Source organism: Hemitrygon akajei, chromosome 6, assembly GCF_048418815.1.
Source record: "Hemitrygon akajei chromosome 6, sHemAka1.3, whole genome shotgun sequence".
Lineage (NCBI taxonomy): Eukaryota > Metazoa > Chordata > Chondrichthyes > Myliobatiformes > Dasyatidae > Hemitrygon > Hemitrygon akajei.
The window spans coordinates 90,480,377-90,495,306 of NC_133129.1; the positions used below are offsets into that span (position 1 = coordinate 90,480,377).

The following is a 14,930-nucleotide window of genomic DNA, read 5'->3' on the forward strand; positions in this document are numbered from 1 at the left end:
GACTCTGGCGTCCTGGAGAGTGGAGAGCAAGTGAAATCAGCTTTCACCTCTGATCTTGACCATCATTTAAAATGGTCTAAATAGCGAATCATACCTTATACTAGGGCCTGGGCTCCGGGCCCGTTTTTGCTGCCCAGCCCAAAGCCACTCTCAAGCACTCCAGTTCAGCGCCCAAAGCAATGCAAATTTGCACCTGGGCCAGTCATACGGGCATTGGAACCCCGTCTACAACGATATTGCAACACGCCATCTTGACTCATCCCCCTGAACTCACCTCCACATCACTTGCCCCTTCACTGTTTGCGGCAAACACAAATTACGGCAGAAAAAGTATTTTTAGTCAAATTTGTAATCGGATTTGTGGTGAACTACATATACCTGTCTGGACACGCCCCCCCCCCCCCCGCTGACTGCTCCTGTGGCTCCTCCCACGGACCCCGGTATAAAGGCGATTGGAACACAGCACCGGCCTCAGTCTCCAGGATGTAGTGTGGTGGTCATTTGCTGCTTGTTCTTTCTTCCAGCCAATAAAAGCCTATATCTCGCCTCACGTCTCCGAGAGTTATTGATGGTGCATCAGGATTTCTTATCTTTTTAAACTACTGGAGAGCTGTCGTGCATGTTCGGTAGTGCCATCCTAACCAGAAGCTCTTCCAGTGGTGAAACAGCTTAAATCCACAGCATTTAGAGTTCACAGTGAGGGAATTGGAATTGGTTTAACATTGTCACATATCAGAATCAGGTTTAATATCACCAGCAAATGTCTTGAAACCTGTTCACTTTGCGGCAGCAGTACAATGCAAAATAACAAAGAGTAAAGCTGTGAATTACAACAGGTGTGTGTGTGTATATTACATAAAATAGTTGAATTAAATAAGTAGTGCAAAAATAAAATAATGAGCTAGTGTTAATGGGTTCAATGTCCATTCAGAAATTGGAAAGATAGATACTTTATTGATCCCAAAGGAAATTACAGTGTCACAGTAGCATTACAAGTGCACAGATATACAATTATTAGAAGAGAAATAGAAAGAATAAAGAAACAGTCTAACGGGGGGGGGGGGGGGGGGTGGCATCATCACTTCCCCGGCTATAGGTTAACTCATTATAGAGCCTAATGGCCGAGGGCAATAATGACCTCATATAGTGCTCCAACGGGATCCCACTACCAAGCATATCTTTCCCTCCCCCCACTTTCTGCTTTCCGCAGGGATCGCTCCCTACACAACTCCCTTGTTCACTCGTCCCCCCCATCCCTTCCCACTGATCTCCCTCCTGGCACTTATCCTTGTAAGCGGAACAAGTGCTACACCTGCCCTTACACTTCCTCCCTCACCACCATTCAGGGCCCCAGACAGTCCTTCCAGGTGAGGCGACACTTCACCTGTGAGTCGGCTGGTGTAGTATACTGCGTCCGGTGCTCCTGGTGTGGCCTTTTATATATTGGTGAGACCTGACGCAGACTGGGAGACTGTTTCGCTGAACTCCTACGCTCTGTCCACCAGAGAAAGCAGAATCTGCCAGTGGCCACACATTTTAATTCCACGTCCCATTCCCATTCTGATATGTCTATCCATGGCCTCCTCTACTGTCAAAATGAATCCAAACTCAGGTTGGAGGAACAACACCTTATATACCGGCTGGGTAGCCTCCAACCTGATGGCATGAACATTGACTTCACTAACTTCCGTTAATGCCCCTCCTCCCCTTCTTACCCCATCCCTGACAATATTTAGTTGTTTGTTTTTTTTCCCTCTCTCTCTGCCCATTCTTCATCTCCCTCTGGTGCTCCTTCCTCCCCCTTTCTTTCTCCTGAGGCCTCCCATCCCATGATCCTTTCCCTTCTCCAGCTCTGTATCACTTTTGCCAATCACCTTTCCAGCTCTTAGCTTCATCCCACCCCCTCGTCTTCTCCTATCATTTCGCATTTCCCCCTTCCCCCAATACTTTCAAATCTCTTACTACCTTTCCTTTCAGTTAGTCCTGACGAAGGGTCTCGGCCCAAAACGTCGACAGCGCTTCTCCCTATAAATGCTATGTTCCACCAGCATTTTGAGTGTGTTGTTCATATAGTGCTCTTTGGAATAGCACAGTTGTCTCAGTCTATTACTAAAAGTGCTCCTCCGTTCAGCCAAGGTGGCATGCAGAGGGCAAGAAACATTGTCCAGAACTGCCAGGATTTTCCATAGGATCCTTTATTCTACCACAGCCTCCAGCGTGTCCAGTGTGACTCCTATAACAGAGCCAGCCTTTCTAATCAGTTTTTTGAGCCTGTTGGCATCACCCGTGTTGATGCCATTGCCCCAGCACAACACCACATAGACACTGGTGACGACAGACTGGTAGAACATGTGAAAGAGAGGCCTGCATACTCCAAAGGACCTCAGTCTCCTCAGGAAGTAGAGGTAATTTCGGCCCATCTTGTACACAGCCTCTGTGTTGGTGCTCCACTCAAGTCTGTCACCCACAAGGTACTTGTAGGTCCTCACCATCAATAGTAAAATGAAGCTTAGTCTTCCTAAAGTCAGAGGGAAAGAAGCTGTTTCTGAATCATCGAGTGTGTGCCTTCAGGCTCCTGTACCTCCTCCCTGTTGAGCAATGAGAATAGGGCATGTCCTGGGTGGTGGGATCCTTAATGATGGACGCTGCCTTTTTGAGGCATTGCTCCTTGAAGATACCAAGATAGGCTGAAAAATTTAGTCTTGCAAACCATCCACACAAATCTTACTGAAACATCTCAGATCTTGAGGGGGTGTGATGGAGTCCTTGTGGAGATTTTCTTTTCAAAAATTAACTTTATTCATAAATATAATAATATATTCCCACCACTATCTTGGAGTTACCAAGGAGTTCTCCCCGTGACCACATGGGTTTCCTCCCACAGTCCAAAGACATACTGGCTGGCAGGTTAATTGGTCATTGTAAATTGTCCCGTGGCTAGGCTGGGTTTAATATGGGTTTTGCTGGACAAAGTGGTTCAAATGGCCGAAAGGGCTGTTCGATGTTGTATCTCAATAAATAAATAAATTTTATAAATATATAGAAATAGTACAAAAATGTTCACACCTTTGCTCAGTACGTTAATTGTGTAAACATTAAACGCTTCCTACAGTACGAGAGAACAAATTTCCAGCAGGGCGGGTGGACATTTAACAGTGTTAGGAACCACCTTCTTACAGAAGGTGGTGAGGTTGTGGAACTCTCTGGAGGCCAGCTCATGAGGGAGGGAGGGGTAGTTAAGGAGGAGGTGGATGCGATTTTGAGATTGGGGGTGGGTATTGCGGATAACGTGGAACTGGATGAGAGTGGGAGAGGAGGTCTGGGGCAGATCAGCTGTAAACGGCAGTGTTTTTGAGGGGCCAAGTGGCTTAGAGTAATCCTGTTTTCAAAAGTTATTTATAACCTGTTTTTCTGATGGTCGAAAGAAGTTTTCCGTTACTGGTAATTATAATATATAGACAGACAGACAGATCATGCTCTCCCTTTGACCATGTGCTCTAGTTCCCTCCCACAACCCAACCATACGATTTCTCCTTCCAGTAAACAAATTACAACCCCCCGCCACTTCTTCTGTTCCCCACTATGACATTTCCCTTTTTCTCACCTGCCTGTTACTTCCCCTGGGGTCTGCCTCCTCTTTCCCCATTATCCACTCTCTTCTCCATCAGATTACTTCCTCTCTGGCCCCTTACCTCTCCCATCCACCTGACTTCACCTATCACCTTTTAGCTAACCTCATTCCCTCCCCGTTCCTTCTAAGTTCTGAAGAAGGGTCTCAGCCCCAAACGTCGACTGTTTATTCATTTCCATAGAGGCTGCCTGACCTGCTGAGTTCCTCCAACATTTTGTGTCTGTTGCTCTGGATTTCCAACATCTGCAGATTCGTGTTGGTGGAGTAATTGTCTGCTGTAAATTGCACCCCCACTGTGTGTATGTGTTAATGTAGTGAATTCACCCCCAGTGTATCACAGGTAAAGCCCTCCTAACCACTGAGCACATCTGCATGAAACACTGTCATGGGAAAGTAGCATCCATCATCAGAGATCCCCACCACCCAGGACATGATCTTTTCCTGCTGCTGCCATCAGGTAGAAAGTACAAGAGCCTCAGGATTCAGGACTCGCACACCACTAGGTTCAAGAACAATTACTACCCCTCAACCATCAGGCTCTTGAACAAAAGAGGATAACTAAATTCATCTATTGAGATTTTCCCACAACCAATGATCTCACTTTAAGGACTCTTATCTTGTTATTTATTGCTATTTGCATTTGTACAGTTTGTCGGCTTCTGCACTCTGGTTGATCTTTCACTGATCCTGTTATAGTTACTATTCTATAGATTTGCTGATTATGGCTGTGGGAAAATGAACCCTGGTCAGACCCCACTTGGAGCCCTGTGCTCAGTTCTGGTCGCCTCACAGGAAGGACGTGGAAGCCATAGAAATGGTGCAGAGGAGATTTACAAGGATGTTGCCTGGATTGGGGAGCATGCCTTATGAGAATAGGTTGAGTGAACTCGGCCTTTTCTCCTTGGAGCAACGGAGGATGAGGTGACCTGATAGAGTGTATAACATGATGAGAGGCATTGATCGTGTGGATAGTCAGAGGCTTTTCCCCAGGGCTGAAATGGTTGCCACAAGAGGACACAGGTTTAAGGTGCTGGGGAGTAGGTACAGAGATGTCAGGGGTATGTTTTTTCACTCTGAGAGTGGTGAGTGTGTGGAATGGGCTGCCAGCAATGGTGGTGGAGGCAGATAAGATAGGGTCTTTTAAGAGACTTTTGGATAGGTACATGGAGCTTAGAAAAATAGAGGGCTATGGGTAAGCCTAGTAATTTCTAAGGTAGGGACATGTTCAGCACAACTTTGTGGGCTGAAGGGACTGTATTGTGCTGTAGGTTTTCTATGAATCTCAGGGTTCTATGTGGTGACATAGACATACTCTGATAATACAATTTACTTTGAACATTAATAGCAGAAATTTAAGGTGAAAGGGGGCAATTTCAAAGATGTGCTGGGCAAAGTTTTTACACAGGAGAAAGGTGGGTACCTGGAAAGTGTATCCGGGGGTATTGGTGAAGGCAAATAGATGTAGGTGTTCGAGAGGCTCTTGGATAGGCACACGAGTGAGCAGAGAATGGAGAGAACCAGTTTAGTTGGGCGTTTAATTATTATGTGAATTGGTTTGGTACTTTATGAGCTGGAGGGCCTATTATGGTTCCACACACACAAAATACTGGAGATGTTGCCTCACCTGCTGAGCACCTCCAGCATTTTGTGTGCATTACTCTGGATTTTGGGTGGTGGGATGGAGCTGTGCCTCTACCGAAGGAGGTGTAATCTGCTTAGCCCTGCCCACCCCCTACTCCCCAATCAGGGTCATGAGCAGCTGGGTGCATATCACAAGCCTTGGTTATGTGACCACTGACTCCAGGCACACAATCTCTGAAGAGAATCGATAGAGGCTGGGGTCACCCATCTCGGAAAGACACTGCCCAGAAGAAGGCACTTCTGCAGAGAAAAAATTGCTGAGAACAAACATGGTCATGGATAGAGAAAAGAACAAGAACAATGGCGTAAAGGGAGTTTTCACAGGCAAAGATCAGATTAAAACAGGTGGGAGACCATGATCGCCCAGTCATACGACACGGCTCGTTATGATGATATTCTATAATTCGACAATAAGAGAATGCTTATTTGGTATGCTACCAACAACTCCAGCAGATTTCTGACTGGTAAGGGACCTCCAATACACAGGATTGGAAAAAGCTGTACAGGGTTGTAGACTCAGTGAGTTCCATCATGGGCAACACCTCCACACCACTGAGGCCACCTTCAAAAGGTGGCACCCGTCATTAAGAACCTCCATCACCCAGGTCATGCCTTTTTCTCATTGCTACCATCAAGAACTTCTAGAAGGACCACAACCTTGTAGTGGTTTGGAGACTTGTGTGCCTTGAATACCTGGAGAGCTATGTTAGCTGGAATTAGGGCTTTACACTTTGGCTCTTGGTAGGGTCACCCATGCCAAACAGGTCAAAGGGTAGAGGCCAGACTAAGAATGGTTCATTGATCCCCCAGGTTTGGGGGTTCAGCTCAGGGCTGACAACCCTGACTGGTCAAAAAAAACTTATGGAAACAGCAATGAAGAACCGCCCTGCATCTGAATGTGACGGTATTCCTGAGTCTCCACCAGGGACTTGCATGACTGACAGTGGTGAAAACAGCTATTGACACAATGAAGGAAGCCCTGAACACCACCAGAGATGGAGGACCTTCATTGCTGCCCTAAATGCCAGCTGCATAACGGGCAGTATCATCATCACCATCAGGGAGGAGGTACAGGAGCCTGAAGACACACACTCAGTATTTCAGGAACATCTTCTTCCCCTTCGCCTTCAGATTTCTGAATGGTCCATGCATGAATGTTACCACACTATTTTCCCTCTCCTTTTACACTGCTTATTTAATATTTTCAAAATATTTCCTATTGCAACCTTTGTTTGATTATGTATTGCAGTATACTGCTGCCACAAACAACCAATTTCACAGCATTCTGTACGTCAGTGACAATAACCTGATTCCGATCCCCTCTGAGCATACACTGTACAAAATCCGCTGTGGCACAATCCGTGACTTTCACCGGGGAAAGCACTTCATCTCACATTGCCCAGGAAGTGAGTGATCTCTGCCCTCTCTTCTTGAGGAACAACAGGCCTCATCTGAGGTGAGAAGGACCCTAGCAAAGCTGCAGGGCCGGGCAACGGAATGGCTGTGTGGTCCAGCTAACAGAATCAGGTTTAATACCACCGGCATATGTTGTGAAATTTGTTAACTTTGCAGCAGCAGTACATTGCATTACATGATAAATATAGAAAAAAAAACTGAATGACAGAAAAATATACAGTGTATATCAAATAGTTAAATTAGTGCAGAAACAGAAATAAAACAGTGAGGTAATGTTTATGGGTTCAATGTCCATTCAGAAATCAGATGGCCGAGGGGAAGAAGGTGTTCCTGAATCACTGAGTTTGTGTCTTCAGGCTCCTGTACCTCCTCCCTGATGTAAGCAATGAGGGCATCACCTGGGTGGTGGGATCCTTCATGACGGATGCCACCTTTTAGAGGCACCACTTCTTGAAGATGTCCTGCATATTACAGAAGCTAGTACCTATGATGGATCTAAGTTTACAACTTTCTACAGCTTGCAGTGCCTCTCCTCGTCTCGACAAGTGCCATTCTCCCCGTGATCACTTCCATTTCCTCTCACCTACAGGTTAGGGTTAGTAAGTTGTGAGCATGCTATGCTGGTGCCTGAAGCATGGTGACACTCGCGGGCTGCTCCAGCAAATGTTATTTATTTATTTGGTGATACAGCGCAGAATAGGCCCTTCTGGTCCTTTGAACCACACTGCCCCAGCAACTCCGACAAACCTGATTAATCCTAACCTAATCACAGGCCAATATTACAATGACAAAATTAACCAGTCTTTGGACTGTGGGAGGAAACCAGAGCACCCGGAAGAAATCCATGCGTTCCACAGGGAGGACATACAAACTCCTCACAGACAGTGCTGGAATTGAACTCCGAGCTTTGATGACCCGAGCTGTGATGGCGTTCTGCTAACTGCTCCGCTCTGGTGACATCTGTGATGAGCAAACCAAGCTGAGATGGGGTCCAGAGTTGACCCCCCCCGTGAACTACGCTGCTAATGAGAGAGAGAGAAGAGGGGGGAGGCATCCCACACAGATGAGAGAGAGAGACATGATTTAATATTATGGCTCCTTAGCTGATTGTTTACCTTTGCTCCAAGGACACTTTTGCCTGCTTGTAAGATTCTTGCAGAGAAAGCAAGGCGGGATCGGGTTGATGGACAGCCGGTGCCCTGAAAGGGGAGATAAAAAGCAGGTCTGCTAAGACACAAGCAGACACACCACGGGACACTGAAAGAGCGTTGTGCACCCACGTGAAGGTGGAGGTTTTGGAGGATCGATTCGGGGAATCGATCAGTGGCTCACAGCGTGTAATGGTGCGACCGGTGGGGAACTGTTTGTGTGTCCACCCTTGCCTGGGTGACAGGTCCACCACTGAAGAACGGTTGTACGTGATATGGTCATAGTCGGTGACCATAACAGGAAGACAACGGGAAAATCGATGGCAACGGCATCACCTCTCTCTCTCCAACGATACTCAAACAACTACCTCGACCTGATCTGAACTGAACTCTGCATCATACCATTTACCCCTAGCTCTGAAAGAGCCTGGTTTTGATTCCTATTTCCACACTTCTGTATATATCATTGCTAACCTGTTTCATATATTTGCATTTTATAGTACTTTATTGCTTAGTTTACTAATAAACACTATTAGTTTGTGGTAATACCAGACTCTAATGTGTTTTCCATTTTTGCTGGATCGGTAACCCAGTCACGAGGGTACGTGACACATCCTAGACGCAAATGACACATTTTGTTGTATGTTTCAAATTACATGCAACAAATAAAACAAATCCATTCTGATCTCTATCCAGGGTGTACCCAGTGACTCGGGTGGAGGAATCCAAAGATCCGCCACCCTCTGGGTCCTCCTGGTGAATCAGCCCTGCCCTTCATTACCACATCCACCTCAACTTACCCACCAAGTCCCCTGTTACTCAGCACCAGCACCGCCTGGGTTAACCATTTACACTCAGTGGCTACATTATTAGGTACACCTGTTTGTTAATACAAATATCTAATCAGCCAATCACATGACAGCAACTCAATGTATAAAAGCATGCAGACTTGGTTAAGAGGTTCAGTTGTTGTTCAAACCAAACATAAGAATGGGGAAGAAATGTGATCTAAGTGACTTTGACCATGGAATGATTGTTGGTGTCAGATGGGGCGGTTTGAGTATCTCAGAAACTGCTGATCTCCTTGGGTTTTCATGTACAAGTCTCTCCAGTTTACAGAGAAAAACAACAAAATATCCAGTGAGCAGCAGTTCTATTTGTGAAAACACCTTGTTAATGAGAGAGATTAGAAGAGAATAGCCAGACTGATTCAAGCTGACAGGAAGGCGACACTAATTCAAAAAACCATGTGTTACAACAGTGGTGTGCAGAAGAGCATCTCTAAACACACATGGTGAACCTTGAAGTGGATGGGCCACAGCAGCAGAAGACCACGAACATTCACTCAGAGGCCACATTATTAGATATAGGGGGTACCTAATAAAGTGGCTACTGAGTGTCACCTCCATTCAACAGCAGGAGGTTACCTGTCAGACTGTTTTAGCAAAAGGCAATCAAGTTTCTCCAAGAAAATAATACAATAATATTTTATTGTGAATTTATATTAATTAAAATAATTAATAGCAAAGCCTCTTCAATATACTTTTGTATTTTAATCACATATAGAAAGTGCTGGCTTTGGAAGGATAGGGTGGGAGACAGGCTGTGGTTGCTGGAACCCAGCAGTGGGTGGGTTTGACAATTTAAAACCTATCTTTGCCTTTCCATCCCACCCCGAGCAGAAACAGAATCGTTACTCAGTAAGTTGTAACAGGTCATCCTTGAGATCTATCTTGGAATTGCAGAGAGCAGAAGGCATCGCCGGGGTCAGCAGACTCAATTGTCCGTCACCACCAAGCCTCACTGGGAGGGGGGTCTCTGTAGGTGGTCCTCACCCTGATCTTGTTATGCCTGGCTATTGCTCAGGAAGTCTGTGCCCTTTCTTCTTTGTACCGGTTTACAACTGCCCTCTCTAGTCCTTAACCTGTGGAGATCAGACCTAGGTATTTAACAAGCGAACCCTACTAACCTTCATTAGGGAGATAAGAGAGCGATATTATCTAGTCCGCCTGCCCGTGGGTAAATAATGGGGTGCTGGGAAGGAAGCAGGGTGCGTACCTTTGCTGTAATACAGCTGAGGGAATGTTGGTGGGGGTTAATCCTCCCTTGTGGATTGTGGAGCCGAGAGATGGGAGGTGGGGGGGGAAATACTGGATGATCTGCAGTTACCCACCCGGCCACTGTGGGGAGCTGCTGAGCAGGACACAGGCATGGACACACACACTTCCTCTCTGCCTGGGTGTTCTGTCTACTGCTGCACCCCTCCCACCATCCACCCATTCTCCTCCCTCACCCCTGCTAACTAACTCAGAACACTCACAGGCACCAGTGAGATGAACTCTACCCCTTACTAGCTCAGGGAGTGCTCAAGAGCACACGTGGACGCACTTGTTTGGGGTAAACCACAGCTCCAGTTGAAACCGGTTATAAACACTGGGGTGGGTGGGAGATGCGAGGGATCAGGGGCAGGTATACTGGGAGAAAAGCAGGGGTGAAGACCCTCCCATTGCTAGAGTGCTGGTCATGATACCAGGATATCCTGAGGTAGGAACTGAGCTGGTGCACGGTCGAGGTGGGGGAAGAGCTCCTGTAGTGACCTGCTCTTCCTTGCACTACTAGGAGAGCAGATGAGGGAGAATGCTGCTGGCAATTCAGTACTTCCCCTTCAGGCAACTCTGTCCAAGACAAACCTCCTGACATTGGGGCAGGGGGTGGTGGAGAGTGACACCAATGAGGGGAAGTGGGTGCAGGTAGTGTCAGAGAAAGTAGGGAAGGAGAGAGAGGGGGAGGGAGATCAGAACAAATCCCAAACTTCCAGATACTTTGGATTTCTAATTTTTGTTTATTTCCAGTTTCTGCTTTCCCCTTTCTACCATCTGCCGGCCCAACAATGAAACCAATGCCAGGGTGTGATGTCTGGCTGGGGCCAAAACCTCTTGCTCCAACTACACACCTAAAAGCTTTGAGAACCATGTCTAACTCCCCTCCTATAATTACTACTCTCTCTCTCTCTCTATGTGCTTTGATTTATTTTCCCAGTGAATAGAAATAGAAATGGGTTTGAAAACTCAAAAAAATAGGAAATAGCTTGTTAGACTTCAGGTTTCTTCTTTTCTCCGAGTGTCAGTGTGCTGGGGGCATTCAAGGGCAAATAGCTGGTGGGTCTAGGTTACCTCTGGGCCTAGTGTAAGGGTTCACCAATCCACCCCCACCCCGGGCCCCGTATACTGGCATATGGCCTGGCGTACAGGCTCACCCCCCAACGGAGCTGGCATACAGCCTGGCGCACAGGTTCACCCTCCAACGGACCTGGCATACGGCCTGGCGCACAGGTTCACTCCCTCTATGGAGCCAGTGTACGGGCTCAACCCCTCTACAGAGCTGGCATATGGCCTGGCGCACAGGTTCAACCCCTCTATGGAGCTGGCGTACGGACTGGCGCACAGGTTCATCCCCTCTATGGAGCCAGCGTACGGGTTCACCCCCCCTACGGAGCTGGCGTACAACCCGGTGTTTGGGCTCACCCCCTCTGGACCCTGTGTACAGGCATCGAGAGCAAGTGAAGAGGGAGGTACAGCCCCAAGTTGCCTGAATGTTCAGACAAAGGTTTGAGGCTGTCAAGACTCTCCAGGGTCGTGGCAATGTACTGGGAGTGGAATGGGTGGTGGGAGAGTTGCCATTGAGATGGTCCCATCTTCTGTTCACCCTCAGATGTGTTACACACCCAGGACAAGCCGTCACAGTTGATGGTCACTGATGCTGGGGTTCATCTCCCCCCCCCCCACAAGGATCACCTTACACCGTGCCCGCTGATTGTCCCCCCCTCCCTCCTTCTGCCCCACTGCCCCCGGGTACCCCCAGCTAGTCAGGACTGTGCGGAGGAGTCTGCCGGCTCCCAGCAGCGGCTCTGGCTGGCGCCGGGGACGACATCTGCCCTGGTGCAGGTCTTGGGCTTAGGCGGCCAGTCAGGGTCGAGCAGCAGTTCGCGGGTCAGGCGTTTGTACTTGTCCTTGGGGAGGCGTCCACGCTGGCACCAGAGCCCCCCTCCGACCATCTCCCTGGCGGGGTCTGGCTCCACCTAGGGGAGAGCCACACAACACATTATTGGGGGTGGGTGGGGAAGTGTGGGAACAATGTCCTAACAAGAGGCTTCAAGTGGCAGGGTGCAGGATGGAGGGCATAGGGTCGAGAGTCAGGATGGGTGTGAGAAGAGTCTAAGTCAGAGGAGGGGTGGTGCAGGGGGAAGAGTGAAGGAGAGAACGGAGGGTTTCAGGAGTCAGGACAGGAGAGAATGGGAGGGATTGGAGAAGCGATTGAAGTCAGGGAGATGTTGGGGTGGGGTCATGGTCATGTCACGGCACATTTCTGCCACCCTTTTACTCAAAAGTGTACTATAACAGAGCTGCGATCCCACCCTGTCCTGTGCACTCACCTGTGCGTCACTACCTGAGACTGGACACTCAGAGTCTCCAGAACACAGAGTCTTCAGCCACTGGATGCCATAGGTACATATGAAATTCTGCAAGAACGCAACAAAAAAAGAGAAAGAAAATGCATGATTAACATTTGGTTTCCCCTGCAGAATGAGTTTCCTCCCCATCTCGTCTAAGGTACTGAATCTCACTGGGGAACGAGGTAGCAGAGTACCTCAGCATCCCTCCCTTGGTCACTGTCCATGCTTCTAACATGGAAGCAGAACCAGGCCATTTGGCCCATCGAGTCTGTTCCACCATTTCATCATGGCTGATTCATTTTCTCTCTGAGCCCCAATCTCCTGACTTCTCCCCATATCCCTTCATGTCCTGACTAATCAAGAATCTATCAACCTCTGCCTTAAATATACCAAATGACTTGGGCTCCACAGCCACCTGTGGCAACAAATTCCACAGATTCCTCTGGCCAAAGAAATTCCCCCTCAGCTCTGTTGTACATAGATGTACCTCTATTCTGAGGCTGTGCGCTCTGGTTTGAGACTCTCCCACCATAGGAAACATTCTCTCCATATCCACTTCATCTATAACTTGTGACACACAACAGCCCCTCCCAGTCTCTACACTCCTCCACAATGGGACAGCAAATCCCAAGGAATACCAGCTGAAATTGAGCTCTAGCCTAGATGGGAATAATTTGTTGGCCTTTCTTCAGGGCTGGGTTAAGCTGCTGGATCTCCCCTGCACGGGAAATCATGGATTAGAGTCATAGAGGTACATTACACAGGAACAGGCCCTTGGGCCCATCGAGTCAATGCCGACCATCACCCACCCATTCACACCAGCCACATTTTATTCTCCCCGCATTCCCATCAACTCCACCCCCCACCCACATACTGGGGAGAGGGGTGGGTACATTTTACAGCAATTGATTAACCCACCAACCTCACGTCGTCGTGATGTGAGAGAGCACCCAGAGGGAATCCATATGGTCACAGGGAGAACATACAAAATGCCACACACACACACCAACACACAGACTCTCATACACAAACACCAACACACTCTCATACAACACACACACTCATACATGCACACACCAACACACTCTCATACGCACACACCAACACACAGACTCTCATACGCACACACCAACACACACTCTCATACACACACACACCAACACACACTCTCATACACGCACACACCAACACACACTCTCATACACACACACCAACACACAGACTCTCATACACAAACACCAACACACTCTCATACACACACACCAACACACAGACTCTCATACGCACACACCAACACACACTCTCATACACACACACCAACACACACTCATACACGCACACACCAACACACACTCTCATACGCACACACCAACACACAGACTCTCATACGCACACACCAACACACACTCTCATACACGCACACACCAACACACACTCATACACACACACCAACACACACTCTCATACACGCACACACCAACACACACTCTCATACACAAACACCAACACACACTCTCATACATACACACCAACACACTCTCATACACACACACTCTCATACACGCACACACCAACACACACTCTCATACATACACACCAACACACTCTCATACACACACACTCTCATGCGTGCACTTACACACAACACTCTCATGCCTGCAAATACACACTCACATTCACACACACACACCAACACACAGGCACTCACTCTCACACACACCAAACCACAGACTCTCATGCACACACACACCAACACACCTCTCATGCGTGCACATACACACTCACACATTCGTATCCAGTGATTCTGGTTGAAGTTGACACCAGTGAATCTCAGCAGCTTCTTGTTGGTGGCCAACGAAACAAGGAAAACAACTAAATACTTTGTTACCCACATTTTTTCAGGCAAATGATCATCGCAAGCAATAGACTGCAACTTCCCTTTGGACTTGGAGGCAAATCAATGTGGCAGGACTGAGGTGAGAGTGAGGAAGACGATGTTGAATCGATTTAAGCGCTGGGCCAAATTGGAAAGGTCAGGTCCAGGCCGAATCGAGGTGGCAGGGTCCAGGCCCCAGAGCGTATAGAAGAGACTGAACCCAATGATGGATAATGATTTAAATGCCCGCCAGACTGAAAAGGTCAGGGTGTGGGGGCCCTGAGCTAAGGGACAGGCTGGTTCAACTCACTGCTCTGCTCTGCACTGCACTGAACTGAAGGGTCGATGGACTGGACTCTCTTTGTGGACTTCAGCAACTTGCTTACATTTACTGTTTGCATGATTTTTTTTCCTCTTTGCACATTGGGTGTTTGATGGACTTTTTATTTTAAAAAATGGGTTCTTTTGGGGTTTGTTTTGTGACAGCTTGTTAAGAGATGAATCTCAAGGTTGTATAATAAATACATTCTTTAATAATAAATGAACTTTGTCTGTGTTTGGGACTGAACCCATGTCTCCATCCACTGCTCTTCGTTGCCCCTTACTTTAAACATATTGGTACAAGATACGTGATTATCAGCCCACACAGATATGACAGGTTGAGTGGCCACCACCTGTACAATACCGTTTGGTGAACCATCACGTGACTGTGCTTGTAGGAAGCCAACCTGTCCCATGGGCTCCAGGGTGTAATGTGCAGTCAGA

At 47.7% G+C, this 14,930-nt stretch overlaps 1 protein-coding gene across 1 annotated transcript in view; it reads right to left on the reverse strand.

Annotated features, from left to right (window-relative positions):
* Nucleotides 1-9,309: 9,309 nt before the first annotated feature.
* Nucleotides 9,310-14,930, reverse strand: part of LOC140729251 (polyamine-transporting ATPase 13A3-like) — a 97,384-nt gene continuing 91,763 nt past the window's right edge. The window contains exons 32-33 of the mRNA XM_073048823.1: nucleotides 12,269-12,355; nucleotides 9,310-11,914 (exon numbers count right to left, since the gene is read on the reverse strand). Of these exons, the coding sequence (XP_072904924.1) occupies nucleotides 11,702-11,914; nucleotides 12,269-12,355 (300 nt within the window). The 3' untranslated portion in view covers nucleotides 9,310-11,701. The remainder of the gene's footprint in view (nucleotides 11,915-12,268; nucleotides 12,356-14,930) is intronic.